The 15,718-nt window shown below is 44.4% G+C and overlaps 1 protein-coding gene across 1 annotated transcript in view; it reads left to right on the forward strand.

Moving 5' to 3' along the window:
• Positions 1-2,535: 2,535 nt before the first annotated feature.
• The window catches only part of ADGRG4 (adhesion G protein-coupled receptor G4), a 34,918-nt gene continuing 21,735 nt past the window's right edge, over positions 2,536-15,718 (forward strand). The window contains exons 1-7 of the mRNA XM_069811455.1: positions 2,536-2,675; positions 5,786-6,403; positions 12,375-12,455; positions 12,909-13,003; positions 13,325-13,377; positions 14,505-14,544; positions 15,097-15,122. Of these exons, the coding sequence (XP_069667556.1) occupies positions 2,585-2,675; positions 5,786-6,403; positions 12,375-12,455; positions 12,909-13,003; positions 13,325-13,377; positions 14,505-14,544; positions 15,097-15,122 (1,004 nt within the window). The 5' untranslated portion in view covers positions 2,536-2,584. The remainder of the gene's footprint in view (positions 2,676-5,785; positions 6,404-12,374; positions 12,456-12,908; positions 13,004-13,324; positions 13,378-14,504; positions 14,545-15,096; positions 15,123-15,718) is intronic.

Below are 15,718 nucleotides of genomic sequence, written 5' to 3' on the forward strand. Positions count from 1 at the left end.
GCTGGCTGAGGCTGGTGGATGGCAGGAGGGTGCTCAGCCGTGGCTGCTTGGCTGTGAGAGGATCTATGCTGGTGCACAGTGAGAAGACAAGGCAGGAGAGGAGTTCCTGAGATATGGAGAAGTTAGGCTAAGGGGTGCTGTAGTGGTTTTTAGGGGAGAAACCTGAAGTCTGGGGAGTTTATACAGGGGTAATTGAGAGGACGAGACAGATTTGTCAGGAATAAGGTGAAGCTGGATGACTAGATTATTTAGGAAAGTGGAAGAGAGGGACATGTCCATCCTGTTTGGAGACTAGAGTGTCTGGAGGAGCAGGTTGAACTGCAGTGTTAAGCAGCCTTGGGAGGTTCAGGCTCTCTCCAGTTCTTATTATGTCCCTAACCAGATCCAGTGAGGGAGCTGAAATGCTGGGAGCCACTGCCAGAACATTTACAATCACACTCCTGCTGGAGACAGGAACAAACCCTCCAGGGACCTGCCCAAACCATTTTGTCCCTCCAGAGCTAACTCACAAAATTCAAGACTTAACCTCTAGCTAGCCAAAGTGACAGTCACGCAGGATCATCCTTTCCTTGTGCCCCTCCCTCCTTGATCTAAACTCACAAAGTCTTTCTCAGTAGCAAGCAATATTTAATATTTTTTGAACTTGGCAATGAGTCATTAATAACTTGCAGGAGGGAAGAAAGATACTGGTTGATCTTTACATTATAGTGCTATATACTACAAATAGAGGCTAGACAGCTGTTGTGGGAAAATTACAACTAATGTTCTTTAGTGCAGTCACTTTCGAATCAGAAACAAGAGGAACTCTTCAGTTCAGTTGTTTCTTTCTAATTTGTGTTTTATAACGCTCAATGTTCTGGACTTTGCTCTGGACAAAACTTAATACAACCCTGTGACGTACCACAGGCTGGGAGCATAATGATTTGTTTCTTAAATGTTATTGCAAAAGTCAACAAATCATTGCTGGAGTAATAAAGAAGGTTGGGAGCAGAGATTTGTTGTCATAGCAGCTTTTCCAGGACCTAAGAAATGTGGTTTCGGAACAGAAATCACTTGCTCTTCATTGCCTGACCCACTGAAAACATCACAACATCCCACCTGGTTTTCTCTTCATATATCTCTTCACCCGTCTTTTGGCATCTGACGGAAGAAACAGTGTGAAGCACTTGGCAAAAATCTACCTTGACTTCTGTGCTACACAGGTAGGTGAGTTTTTGAGCAGCACCTTTTAACGACTATGGTGTTTTTAGGAGAAAGTATGAATCACCTGAAATATGTAAGAAGTCCTCTTTAGGTACCACAGGCTGGGAGCACAATGATTTGTTCCTTAAATGTTACTGCAAAAGTCAGCAAATCATTGCTGGAGTAATAAAGGAGAAGGCTGGGAGAAGAGATTTGTTGTCACAGCAGTAAATGGAAAACCAGACGACATTGCCTAACTTTGTAAGTTTTGTAAAGTGCAATTTTAAAAGGAAATGGAGAGACTTGTTATTAGCTCAGTTTTTTTATAATTTTCTAATGTTTATTTTACGTGCCTGGACACAAAGGGACCATTTCTATTTTGCCAGTGGTCAGAGTGTAGTAACCTTTAGTGGGGAGCCCCAGGCAAGGACTGTGTCTGATGTGAAGCCAGGTGACTCCACTGAACGGAGCTTGGCCAACTTAGACAATCTGAGGATCTAGTCCATCCCTTACAGCCATTTTATACACCTCATAAGTAGCTGAAGATTTAATCCTGTGTGGTCCTAAACCAAGAATAAGCCCTTAACTTTGATGCCCGGTGAAGCGCGTAGGGAAAGCAGAGCACCACAGAGGAGTGTGTGGGGCACTAGGAGTGAGTCTGGGGCTCTTGGACAGGGAGGCTGTCTGTCTCAGCTGCTCTGGTTTAACTGCAGTCGTCTTTGAAGCAACTTTAGTCAAACCGAAGCACAAAATAGGACAAATTCCTTCCAATTTAGAGTGGCATATTTGGATTTTGCTTCCAGTGTTCAGCGTATGCTTATACCCCAGAACTAGCCCTTCCCCAATTATGAGTATGTTCCCAGGGCTTTATTAAACTGATGACAATTGTTTGTAGACAAAGCCCAGTGGTGAGAACAAACACTTTTTTTAACTGTGCTGTCCATGAGCAGCCTTGTGTCCTGCTTCTCTGTGTGCCTCTTGCCCTGTCTGCTGCCCTGTGGTCTCCAATCCCACGAGAGTCTGTGGGGTATAACTGTGGGTCAGCACATCCAGTTTAACCTCACTGGTAGGGCTTTCTTTTCTTGTTTTCCCCCCATTTGTAGGAACTTTGCCACTTCAAACGTGGACTCCTTTTGTCAAAGCAGGTTGAAAGTTGCTAGCAGGTTTGCAGAGTTGTGACAGATGGACAAAACACGCACAGTGTAATTGCGTAAACCTCATCTCTTCTAGAAACCAGCAGAAGCCAGAGGGTTTGTATAGCTGTGACCTTTACAGAGACTATGGATCTACTGACTCAGCTCGGTCACGGGGAGTGAGGACTTCAGAGGCAGGCTGAATTTCTCAGCCAAGTGTGTGGTAAGGGGGTGCTCACCAACATCTTTCTTTCAGAACATGCTAAAGAATGAAGAGGTTCATGTGTGGCCCTGGACAGCACTCTTCTGGCAACACTCTTTTCACCTTGATGGCTGCTGCTTGTCTTTTCCTTCTGGCAGGTACAGTAATTCCCCTCAGGATTAACCATAGGGATGGTGCTGCCAGTGGGCTCTGGGCATCCCCCAGCCCAGGGGATGTCTGCTGGTTTCCTGGTTTGTGCACACACAGTATATCTATATGGAAACCCACTTCCCTCTTGTTCTGCCCCACTGCAGCAGTTATTCTTGCTCTGGACCTTTCCCTTCTCACTGCAACTGGTACCGGGGTCCTTGTCTATCCCTGGCCTGCAGACCTACAGGTCTGGGCATGATGCACACCCTCTCCTGGGATTCTGGTTCAGTCTGGGCCGCAGATGACTCAGTACAAATAAGAAAATATGGCAAGGAGTGAAATATCAGGTTTTGGTTGCATCACAGCTGTTGTCTACCTTTGGAGGTGAAAAGCCTCTTGGTTTTGTCATTATTCACTTGTTTCCTTCCTGGGTGTCTCCCTGCATTTCTCTATGTTTTTTTCTAGTTTTACTTTGGTTGCTGTAAAATAAGAGCTGTGCATTTACTCACTTCATGGTATTCTGGGAAAAGCAAGAAGCTACTGGCAGAACCAAATTCCCTAGTAATAATTCAAGCCGTGAGACAAACACAGTAAGCTGTGCTTCATGAACACACTCAACACCCTTTTGCTCCACTGTAAATCCCAACAAAACAATAATTAGTTCTATGTTGGTTTTTTTATTTCTTTTTTGACTTCTCCTTAAGAACAATGCAGGCCACAGAGATAATTCATGCTTCTAAAATGCACCCTGTAGCACTGGGGTCTCTTCCAGCGCACAGTGTAGTCAAGGAACAAATGAGCTCTTTCCACGTAAAGCCTCCGTAATAAAAAGACTGAATTAATGTCTAGATCTTGCCAAATGTACCCGCTTTCTCTCAGCTTTGGCTAAGGGCTCCTATACTGTCCGCTGTAAGACACTGGAAGGCCTGACCCCTGAAAGGGTGATTTCTCAGCGTGTGTCTGCTGGGGTGCAATGGTGCTCTGGTTACTCGTGAAATGGGTGCCAGTTCTGCCAGTCATAATCCCACAGGGATTCCCATCTCTTGGATAAACGCATGGGAACTGGCTTCTTACCCTTCTGGGCCCCGCAGCTGCTGGGAAATATGGCTGAAGATGACTGTTGCATTTTCTTGTGCTGTAATGAATTACTCACTGCTTGAGCTGTAATTGAGTAGCTACACCCACCTCTCTCCATCCCCTAAAGCTCCACCATGGATCTTCTCCTGCAGTCCCAGCACTGGCCATGTGATTTCATGCGCAAAGGCTTGCTCCCACTAGGGCAGAGGCTGGCGTGTTAGTGGGGAGGTGCTAAACTCCCATCCCACCCAGGGGCCTCCACCGAAAGGATGTTATACACTGCTGTTCTCAGTCCCTATGTACTCCCACTCAAGGGGAAAATCACTATCTTGGGTGCAAACCACCATCTTAGCAGAGTTGCAGTGGTGGAAGCTAGAGCAGGATGTGGGTGCATGCTCCACAACACACTGAGGTGCTCACTGGAGCTGATTTTAGAGCTGAGACAGACATGAAAGATAGCAGGGTGTTGTTATGTGTAATAGAAATGCTCTCTTTACACTTCGAGTGCACAAGGTTATGCTAGGAGAGCAATGCTCTGCTTCTGATCACCTACAGAGAATTAGACTCTGCAGATGGATCATTCCTACTTGCCTCCAATTTGAAGCGTGTGACGCAGTGCCAGCTATTTTTGCAGTCAATGATGTGTATAACCTTTATTAGAAGTGCAAATAGTCACTGGAGATTTATTGGTCAGGTTAGACTTCAGGGATTTATAATACTTGATTTGCATGGCTGGCAATCAACTTCGGAAAAATGTAAATTCATTTGAGGAAAATGCTGTAAAAACAGCCCCTAGATGTGCTTATAAAAGACTCAACATAATGCCAATTCTTATCTAGAAGAAATATACCCTGAATTAGTGAAGCACATGTAAACAAACATGTGAGCGTAATGGCAAGTTAAATATGCAGATCACCTGTATGGGAGAGGCCTGGGTTATAATTTGAACCTGGTTAACTATCACTCTGATGGTGCACGTGGGGCCACTTCACCCCCTAGAGAAACACTTCACTGGTGGCAGATGGAGCTGGTGGAAGGATTGGGTCCTGCCTTCGGCGACTGCATGCTGCTGTTTAAATGTGTTGCCTGTGGACCGGCGCTGCTCTGTGGCTTTGTGCACGTTCACAGAGATTCTTGCCTGGGGAAGGGACTTTGTCGTGGCTGGTGGTGACTGCAGTGGGACTTGCTGAGTAGGAGACCATGGCAAATCCAGGAGCCAGAAAGGGGATACATGTCTTAGCATTGCACTGGACTGGCTCCTGTCTAGATATCCGACAGACGCTTAATGTGGAGTGCAAAACCCAGAGAAGCAGAGTGAAAGACCTTCCACAGCTTGCTGATGCCCCTGCCAAACTGCTCCAGGGACCGAGGCTGGCTGAGTTAGAGCCATTGCAGCTACTACTCTGCTACTCTGCAGTCAGAGCTGGGGCCACATATGGGCAAGTTACTCACTGCCCATGTAGGTCTGCGGTTAGTATTACTCCGGGAGTTTGCCTCTGTCAGCAAAACCTTTTGAGTAGGTTGTAAAGATATAAAGAGATATAATAAAGTAATGAAGAAAAAAGATGCCCAAACAAATTCTCTGGAACCTGAGACAAGGACAGTCCTTATGACTTTTATTTTTAGCAGAAACCTTGACCTAAAAACTGAAGGTTGGGGGTGTGATATGTCACCTGGAAGCCAAACATGCAAACAGCTCTTTACCCAGAATGTGCTGAACCAAGACCTTTGCACTGGACATCCATACCGATACCGGAGCATGTGGACCCTAGACCTGAATTCTGTATTGATTCCTATTAGGCATGTCTTGAGGACTTCAACTTTTCCTTTGCAGAATTAAACTCATCTTCTTTTTACTGGTAGTGTGGGTGGTCTCCGAATTAAATTTCAAAGGCAGCAGAAACTGGAAATAGAAGAAACTTTGGGGTTTTTAAATCGTCATTCAGGGAAGTACCCGAATGAGGTCATACTGCAGCTTTTTCTTTGGGAGTGACACTTATTTCCCTTCTTTACCCTCTTTCCTATTGCCGTTTGCTTACAGAAACACGTTATCTGCATGGAGAAAGACTGGATTTACTGGGAAGGAATGATAAGTATGTGTCTCTGGTCAACTTCAACATCCCTGAGCTATGTCAGTTCACGGTGTGCATTGACCTAAACCGGACTGCCAATGTCAGCTCTTGGGCAGCGTTTTCCTATGATGTTAACACCACCTCCACTGACATAAATGACTTACAGCTTGGACTCTCTGGAGAAAACAAGCACTTGAGACTGTATCTTTTTGGCACCAGACGAGACATTGAGATCGATCTGGCCCTTTTTGTGTGGTACACTGTGTGCTGCTTGTGGGACACCAGGAGACAACTGCTGGAGGTCTACTGCAATGGTAAGCTCGTGCATACCAAAACCATTGGCAGCGCTGAGTGCCTGAAACCCAACGGTAGCCTGGTGCTGGGTCATCTGCACAAAAGAAAGGATGGCTTTATTGTGCGGGTAAGCAACAGCTTCATTGGCAGCTTGTACTACTTCCAAATGTGGGACCGTGTGATGGGTCAGGAAGAGCTGCTGGACTGCACCATGGGCAATATTGTCAGCTGGAAGGAAGAGTACTGGAACTTCAGCAGCATCCTTCCCATTGCGGACCATCGCCTGCGCTGTGGTGAGTCTCTGCAACATTTTCTCTTCTTGGGGCTGTTGTGTGTGTTGCTGGGGATCATACACAGAGAGTAGGGAACCCTCCACTGCTCACGACAACGGGGACTGTCTAATAGCCTCTGAGTCACTGCTGCCGTGATTGAGACCAGGAGTGGACAGAGCTGTAGCCATGCGTACTACACTGCCTACTCACTCCACACAGGCTCTTCTTGAAGGAGATATAGAGGCTGTGGATGAGGGAAAGCTGGCAGGGGCAGGCTCTGCCACTGAAATCCCCTGGAGGCTGCTGGCAGGTGGCATCTTTTAGATGAACCTTCCAGTGGTTCATCCTTCTGCTGGGGCACCAACCTGCTACTCAGCTGGCCTGGCACTGAGCGAGGTAGGCTGGACACAGAAATTTTCTTCCAATATTTTTAACAATATTTAACTAGAGCCAGTAGTTAGATGATAGTAATCACTTTTCCGCAAGACTCTTGTCTGCTGTGTGCCCTAGATGGGTGTCGCTTCACTGATAAGCACTCTTAGCAGTGTTTTGGGTTATCTCATCATTCAATCCTGATGACTGTATGTACTGCACAGTATTTAAACTACGCATTATTAAAACAGAGGACCGAGATTGACTCACTGCCTGATTGACTGACTAATTTATGTAAAACTAATGACATGCCACAATATTTAGGTGCTCCACAATAATAGCGAATGCATCTTTCTTTACTAATCATCTGTAAGCTGATGGTTTCTCAGGGAAAACAGAGGCACAGTATGAAGTCATTGGTCATTTTTGGTGTCCAGTTTGAGAATTCAAGGAGCATCCCATCAGACAGCACGTCTCTGTCAAGTGCAGCACCCGCTGACTTCACCGCAGTTCCCACTGCTCTTTCCCATCTCCTGCTTCAGGCTTCATTGAATCAGGGCCGAAGGCAATGAGAAGAGCATCAGGAAATCACCGACTGCTGCTGAAACCTGTGCTCACAGGGATTTCCCCCACCTCCCTCATTGCACACCCCCTCGCTCTGCACCAAAAAACGCAGGCACTAATAACAATTGCTGTAAATTACAACCTTCCCATCTGTCTCTTGGCTCCCTGCCCCATTCCCTTTATCCAGGGAGTCCTCTTTCTGCACTGCCTGTTGCCGGAGCTATTTCCCCATAGGGGGGCATATGATCTGATGAGGAGGGAGGAGGAAGGCTCAGTTTCCCTTTTCCAATTTACACCTTTGCCCTTGGGCCCATTCGCTCTGTGGGAAAGGTGTGTGCTTGACTTGGCAAGGAGTTGTGAGAAGCTTAGTCATGTTTGCTGATGAAAAGTTTAGCACCTAAAATCAAAGCCTCCGCTCAGTGTTCCTGGACTTTGATTTTTCCAAAACAATAACCTGGATGAATTTGAGCAGCTTGTTAGTGAGACAAAGCACGTTAGAGGGAGGCTTTCAATGGTGAAAGCATTTCTTTCCTTTAAAGCAATCCCCAAGAACCAGGTGATATCCTCTAGTTAGGATTCTCCAGTGCAGCCTGAATTGGACATTCAGTCTGGAAAATGTTGGCCCAAATATTCAAAGGTTATCAGCAAGGAGAAACAGCAGCGTCTCTCACAAGTGAGGAACTACACCAACAGACACCGAGGCTACTCTTGCCTACCGCTGGATCCACATTGTGTTCCATGCTGGGAGAAGGGTTACTGGAGTCTGACATTTTCCCAAGAGCAATAACTAAGATGACTGTTGTGAAGCCCTAGTTATAGAGATGCTCATAAAATTTAATCATGTTTGAGAATCTGTCATATGTCAGATCTTGGCAAGACCTTTGCTTCCACTATAAATCTACTCCTTACTTTAATTAACTGAAATTCATGAGCTAGCTATTGCACAGAGATATACTGACAATACACTAGATACAGATAACAGTGAGTAGCGTAAATACATACCGAGATTTATGTCCTGTCTGCCAGATAAGGGAAGCTGCACTTGGCTGTATTTCGTATGGATTGTCCATATGGGGTCATATATGAGCCTCCATGAGAACATCTGGAGCATGCGTATAAGAAATAGTTGTGCCAAAGTGTTTCTATGTAATGAAATGTCATGGGGAAGTGCCATTTCAATGCTCATGTCATGACTCAAATTGTTACTTATGCCTTATAACAATTACTAGCTGCAAGGTTTCCTTCTCCTGTTTATATATGTTGTTTATAGACCTGTGCATTGCTCAGTTCACCTTGACAGTAGACAGTTTATGCAATTGTGCTGCAAAGTCAGGCAACCTGCTTTGTTTTGGAAATCCTACACTACTTTTGGAAAGCCAGGGTTCGTTTAGGCAAAGTGAGTGAAACTTCTCATATGAACGTAGCAGGAAGCAGCCTTGAGAAGGTGTGTTGACTTTTTATAAGTGATATAATTATCATAGCAATTGCACTGGCTTTGCTTGATAGTAGGAGTAAAGTTATTGTTCTGCCTTTGCTTTTTCCCCAGAGTTCTTGAAGATGATCCTTTACTTTTCGAGCTCAGCTGGGCCTTTGCGAAAAGTGCAGAAGTAAAATTGCGTGTTCTCATCCTCTCACTGACTCATAGTCTTCATCTCTTCCTCCCCCTACCTCACCCACACACTGATTTCTGATTTTCTTCTTAATTTTAAATTATCTGGGAGAGGGATGAATATACAATATCTGAAAATGACTGCTAATAATATAGAAATATATTTATCACAGTTCTCTTATTGGTTGGTCTAATTTTTGCTGCTCTTCTGTTGGAAACCATACATATTTACAGGATGCCAAATAAACCACTTATTAAACTATCAAATCAAAATCCATGACTAGGACTTTAAAAATGTCAGTGGTACAGTATTTTTCTAGCCTCAGATCTCATCTGTCATCACGCCTTAGCCCTAATTTCGTGAATGGAATTACATGCATGTTAATTAAAGCAAATGAAGTTACAGGATGCAGGTGGCTAGTCCCACACCTGCCTGCTGGTAATGATCCTTGACATGTGAGCATAAACAGATTTTTTTTTTTTGATTCAGGTGATAATGAGAAAGAGAAAGAAATGAATTAGAATCTGTGAAGTTGTAATTATGCTTCATTTGTCAGGAGATGAAAACGGCATTCTGAGTTACATTCCTGATTAGAATGGGTTTGGGTTTTGTTTGGCCATTTCTCTATTATTTTTTCTTCCCCTAGCAGATTTTTCTGATTCATCCTAGCTGACACTGGGTGATATCGTACATCACCCCTGAGGCAATGGTTTTTGAAACATTACACTGATAACAACAGGAACAGAGTGGAGCCTGTAATCACCCAGCTATATGCAGATTCCTCCTATCTGGAGAGGACCTGCAGCACTGTAACAGTCAGGAGGACAAGTTAAACCCTAGGTGTACAAGCGGTTTGGTTTACGGCTTGATAAATTATAGCCTAATATCATGTCTGTATTTCTGTAGGGAAAGAAAAAAGAATTTATTCCAGTGATAGGGCATGTTTGCACAGCACTGGCCCTTCTGCGTTCTCATCACACTTCCCCTATGACAGCAGTTCTTAAAAAAAGCCTATAACAAGACGCTCATTTTCTGTCAGCTTGAAACCAGGGACTAATTATTTATATCATCACACTGGGGCTCACAGAACCCATCTCTGCAGCTTCACACCACAGGAAGGCATACAGATTTCCACTAGAAGTTTAAGCTGTGGAATTAAAGTCACTGGGGATGCTGGAATATCTGCCTCTCCGCAGCACTGGGGGTCAGGTACTCCGGATTTTGGTCTTTGTATTCTCAGGGTAGTATGTGTTTTGAGGGTGGGGAGGGCTTGGTGTGCACGGGTGCTGGAGGAAAAAGAACATCCCCTTAGGTTCAGGTCCTTCTGTTTTCTTTAGAGGAGTTGTTTTGCTTTATCTCTAGGGTTTTGCTTTTAATTTAGTAGATACTTCTGGCTTCTTGCTTTCTGCATATTCATGCGTCTGCCAAACAGTGTTAGTGGCTATTGGTAGGAGGTCTGTGTATTGAATATGTGGGTCTGTCTTGCAGGTAGATGATCTAAGCCTGCGGATCTTTTCCAAATAAAGAATCAGCAAATACCCATTATGTCAGGTCATGTTTCTGACCTGCTGCAGGCAACGGATTTGAAATGGCAATGTGGCAGCTTGCTCCTGGACTTGCTAGAGTTTTAGTGGAAGACTAAAGCAGAGTAAATTAGTCCTCTTTTTCCCAACAGTTTAATACTACCTCAGAAGCAAAAGGCCTGAGTAAAGAGGAGAGATGTCCAAACGAAAACCTGAGATTCATCAAGCATCACGGGAAAAGCAGGCTTGCTATTGTTACAGCTTTCTGTAGACCCTGGGAGCAGCAGGGACTGTGCTACAAAGAGCACAGCTCTGCAAAAGCAGGTTGCTGGACAGTTTGATCTCTGGAACAGCCCCTCCAGCCTTCCTGCTCCCCATCCCACTGCCTCCAGCTGTGGAGGAGCCTCCAGGCTCAGCTCTCCGCCAGCTCTGCGCGTTCTGCCTCTGCTGATGGTACTGCGGGGGCTGAAACCGCTGTTTCCTAAATCATGAGATGACCCCAAAACACAGACTGGCACCTCCGAGGAGCGTTTGGAGGCTGAAGGTCTGAGCTGAAGACTGGAGGGTCTCAGCTTAGTCTGCGAGAGCCAACCTCGGAGAGACAGCTCAGAGCTGGACTTCCCATAGCTTTGTTGTCCTCTTGTTCATGAAGGTGGGACTCAGAAATTGCTCCGGTTTGACTTTGCGATGAGTGCCCGGCCTGTGGCTTAATGCAAAGGGTAAAACTCCTTGTTTGTCTAGGAAGCAGAAGCTTGTGTACTGTAGCGTGCCTGTTCAGAAGGGGCTTTTGACTTCAGCTGTCCTTTCAACTTCATGAAATAATTTGAAGCTATTCAGGATAAAAATAGGAGGCTTCAAGTTGTTAACAGCTCCTGTTTCTGTTATTGTCCATGGATGTATTGCCGTTGATTTGAATGGGTCGGGGATGGGCCATTATATTTTAAGCATGGATGATTCTCCTTACCTTGAACTACAGTAGAGAAAACATTGTTTTATGAAGCATGGCCTTATGCTACTTATTTCCGACCACACTCCTTATTCATAGACATTTGGCTTTGTATTCATATGTTAAGTTTATTTCTCTTAGTCAGAGCTAGAATGTCAAGTCTCTGTCAGTCATGTGAGTGAAGAAAAAAACACAAATTATCAGCATAGCAAGGAAACAGTACCTCTAGAGCAAAATGTTGTGATTCTGCTTTTCTTTCATCACCGAGGCCTGTAATGTTATATGGTGATTCGGTTCACTGCAATTTTCTGTAGTACATGTGACAAACATCACCCATTTTGTCCCTGTCTGTCTGGTGATGTGGCAGATTGCATGTGAAATGCAAAAATCCTATCTGGTTTGACAAGGTGATTCACTTCAAGGAAAATTAGCTACGAACAAATTCTTGGAAGTCTTTACTTTGAAAACAACAGGCAGGATGGCTGGCGTTTATAATGGTAATCCTTATGCCAGGTTATCATTAAACCAGAGACCATGAATATCAATGCATGTTCATCTGACATGCATTACTGCATGTTAACCCATTAGCATTCAGGGTTTGACAAATGCCTTTTCCTGAAGGCTGGCACAGGTTAACGAGCAAGAAGGGAACAGAGCGATAACCACTCTTCAACACAAGCAATGAAAAAAGATAATGTTGCATAAACTCCAGCCTTCCTTGCGATCTAAACTCTGCAAATGCTGTTTTCTCCCTTGTTACGCTGTAGTTACCTCTGGAGAAATAAAAAACCCCAACCCACGCACAGGTGTATTTTCCCCCTTTGCCTTCCCCCTGCAGAGGTCTGTGGAACAACAGCAGCTCTTTGTTACGACAACCTTCGCTGAAGGACTCACACCTCTCTCTCACCTGGACTATGCTCTTCCTTACACTTTTGCCACTGTGGATTCTTAGGCCTTTTACTGTTTTTTTTCAGCAGGCTCGAGTGAAGCATCGTCCACAACGGCTCCTACGCTACCCCCATCACCTCCGACCAGTAGTACCAATGGTACCATTCCATGTAAGTGCTGAACGAGGCTGTTTTAAATGCTGACGTGATCATCACTGACACTGACTGACATCATACACGTGACAATTTTAGACTCAGTCACATGTTTAAGCTATTGCTGCTTAGCAAGGTATTGTATGTCAGCAGATCTTCCTATCTCTTCCTATGCACTTAGCAGGCAGTAAAAGCCAAGTTAGGGCACCCACAAGTATGAACCACAACTTGTTTGTTTAAGCTGTGATAACATGACCATGTGTTTGGGCCCTTAGGCTCTTTAATAAAATTTCTAGCAATGTAGCAGTAATCTAGACTTAGACACTTGGAGTCTGGGATTTCCCAAAGAGCCTCGGTGACTGTGGGAATGGGAAACAGAACCGTGGTTCAACAGAGAGATGAGGAGATGGGAAGGGGTGCAGGCACCTTCTGTGCAAACTACAGGATGCGTCTCACGTTCTCTTCTTACAGTCAGCTTCTTCAACGTTGACATGAACTTTTCTCTTTTCTACAAAACTGAGAAAGCTCCTGATTACTATGATGCAAGGAAGCTTCTTGAAAACTGGGTGAGTAGCTTTCTTTTCTCATGTATTTCTAGCAAGTATCAGATGATGAGGACAGCTGGTACAGAATGCAAAGTGATGGGACAACACAGAAATGAGTATCCATGTAACAATATTGTGGCATTTCAGAATCACGTTATCCAACGCATTTTTAACAGGATAAAATTAAATTCTGAAGGAAGGGGAAAGTGTTGACATTTTGCAAAAATTTTTAGCCATTTTCATCAGGATTTAGAATTTTGATGACAATTCTAAATTTATGAGCAGGTCTAGATAAAGTATCAATAAATCAAGTTCATGAAAATGTTATTGTTTTCTTTCCAGTTTAGTATCATATTTACTGGAGAAGAATTTGTGGTGACAAACTTTAAAGTCAGGTAAGCCTCTGGCTGTATAGTGGTGTCACCTTGACCCTCTGCCCTTTGAGCAAAATTGCAGCCAGGTTCCAAGTACCCATTTCACAACTGAGCAGTCCCATGACAAAGGTGTAAACCAAACCCCCAGATCTGTACAACTGCGATCAAGTGGAACACCCACATTTTGTTTACTGGGCTCATTCACCTGAAAATATATATCCTACCTAATGCAAGGCAAGTAGCTGCTGCCAAACTGAGATCTCATTTTTGGCCATGTATATTGGTTCATGACGAAGATGGAACCTTTGCTGCCTCTGCAGTGTGTAAGCAATGAGCCAGGTGTGTTGATGTATCTGGTATGCCATCCTGGCAGTTCAAAAAGTACAGAAATTGGTACTTGCAGGAGACGGAAAGTAGGGCAGAGCGCTGGTACCTGCAGGGTTCATTCACATTACTACTGCTGAAGCCCTGTTTCAGCGATTGCATGTGAGTGCGAAGGAATTTAGGGGTCTCATCCATCTGCAGAGTGAGGGTCACAGACCCCTGAGGGCTGTCTAGTTTGTGTAAGTAGGTACACACTGCCTCTCGTGTGGCAGTGTCTAATGAAAGGATATTATAGTTCCAAAACCATGCTCAGAAACAACAGTTTGTTGCACAAGACTCCTCTGTTTCATACCTTTTAGCCCAATTCAGCTGTATTCGTATCCGAACTGTGAGCAGCTAAGAGGGATATTTAGCAATTCATAAAAGTATCACTTGTACAGACATGGAGTTTTATCATTTTATGCATATTTCGACTTCCTTCTTTCTTCTCTGACTTCCACAGTTACTGCTTGCTTTACAAATGACAATACAGTAACACACTGCACTGTTTACACGGCGTGAATCCAATTCAGAAAACCGTCAGAGAAGGGTGGGTTCCATTCTGGAAGAAGCGTTTTTTGTCAGGCTGCTTATCTGTTACAGCACTTGGTCTTAGTGATTTATGTAGATACACCTGTACTGAACTCAAGATGACTCCTCTGCTGCAAGGTCTGGCTCATTGTGGACACAAGATTATTTTTTTTTTTTTAGGTGATAGCAGAATGGGGCACGTTACATTTATATGCTTACTATGAAATAATGATTCTATTCTCTTTCACTTGCAGGGGTAATTACCCACAAAGCAGTGTCTATAAGAGGGCTCACGTATGTAATTTGTTATTTTCTGATTTAAAAACTTACTTTTTCTTATCTCTGCATAGAGGATATAGTAGTTGCATGGTCTAAATGCTGATACTATTGTGTTTTGTTGAAATTATTAAATATTGACCTTCAATCTGGTAGGTGTACCCCCTGTAAATAGTTGGGCTGGAGAGCCACTGTGTCTCAATAGATATTTATATGTTCTGTGCACACAAAGGAATGCTGGTTGTGCCCAGCACTATTTGCAAGCAGCCTACTTTGCAATAGCCTTCTGGTGAGCGTGCTCATTGAACAGCATTAGATACAGATCCGCTCTCCTCTCTTCATGAGGCAGCATTAATGCACTATGAGGTTCTGTTTTATCCTGACATACCTCTAGAAGTACTGTGAAACAAAGGCTACTCTAGAGAGTCAGGTCCCAATAACTTTTAAAGCAAAAGGCTCTATTTCAATGAGCACACTGAGCTTCTGCTGTTTGCTTTCATTAAAATCCAACTTGCGCCAGTAGATTCTAACCAGCTTCTAACTTCTTGTGTCCTTCCATGCGAACTGAAGATGAAGGTAAATCAGATGTCACAAAGGTAAGACCCGTGGTTATGAACTGGGTTTCCATAGTTCATATTGATTTCATTTTTAGGATGAGGAGGAATTATACCCCTCCTCAGGTGTTTTAAGGAACCTTTAGTTGTATAAAACAGAAAAGCACATGTGGTGTCAGAACCACAGTAACGCTTGACTTGGGGAAACGTATTTCAGCATGCAAGGTTTCCCTCCCACAACCCATCTCTTGGGAGGCTCAAAGTGCTTCCATGGCAAGCCAGGAGGTTTGTAAGAGCTGGCTGTGAGCAGTATCCTTCGCTGGGGCCAGAACAGTGAGTGGAGAGTGCCCAGGAAGGCTGCCAGGATGAATCCTGCACCTCTTCCGTAGGAAATCCAAATTACCTTCTGACCTCAGGCCAGAAGAGGAAGGGGACCTGGATTCCCGTCACCTTCAAGGGGTTGCAAATGGTTTACAAAGACCATGCTGAGTGGGGAACAACTGTGTAGAGGCAGGAGCGAGCTGGAAACACTTGAAACATCCCAGTCCTAAGGAAATCTCACTCGTTAGCCCCCAGTTAAATTAGAGGTCCATTGAGGTGATCCACCCACAACTGAGAGCTGGCTTCTTGCACCTTTC

Source organism: Haliaeetus albicilla, chromosome 23 (assembly GCF_947461875.1).
Source record: "Haliaeetus albicilla chromosome 23, bHalAlb1.1, whole genome shotgun sequence".
NCBI classification, from domain to species: domain Eukaryota; kingdom Metazoa; phylum Chordata; class Aves; order Accipitriformes; family Accipitridae; genus Haliaeetus; species Haliaeetus albicilla.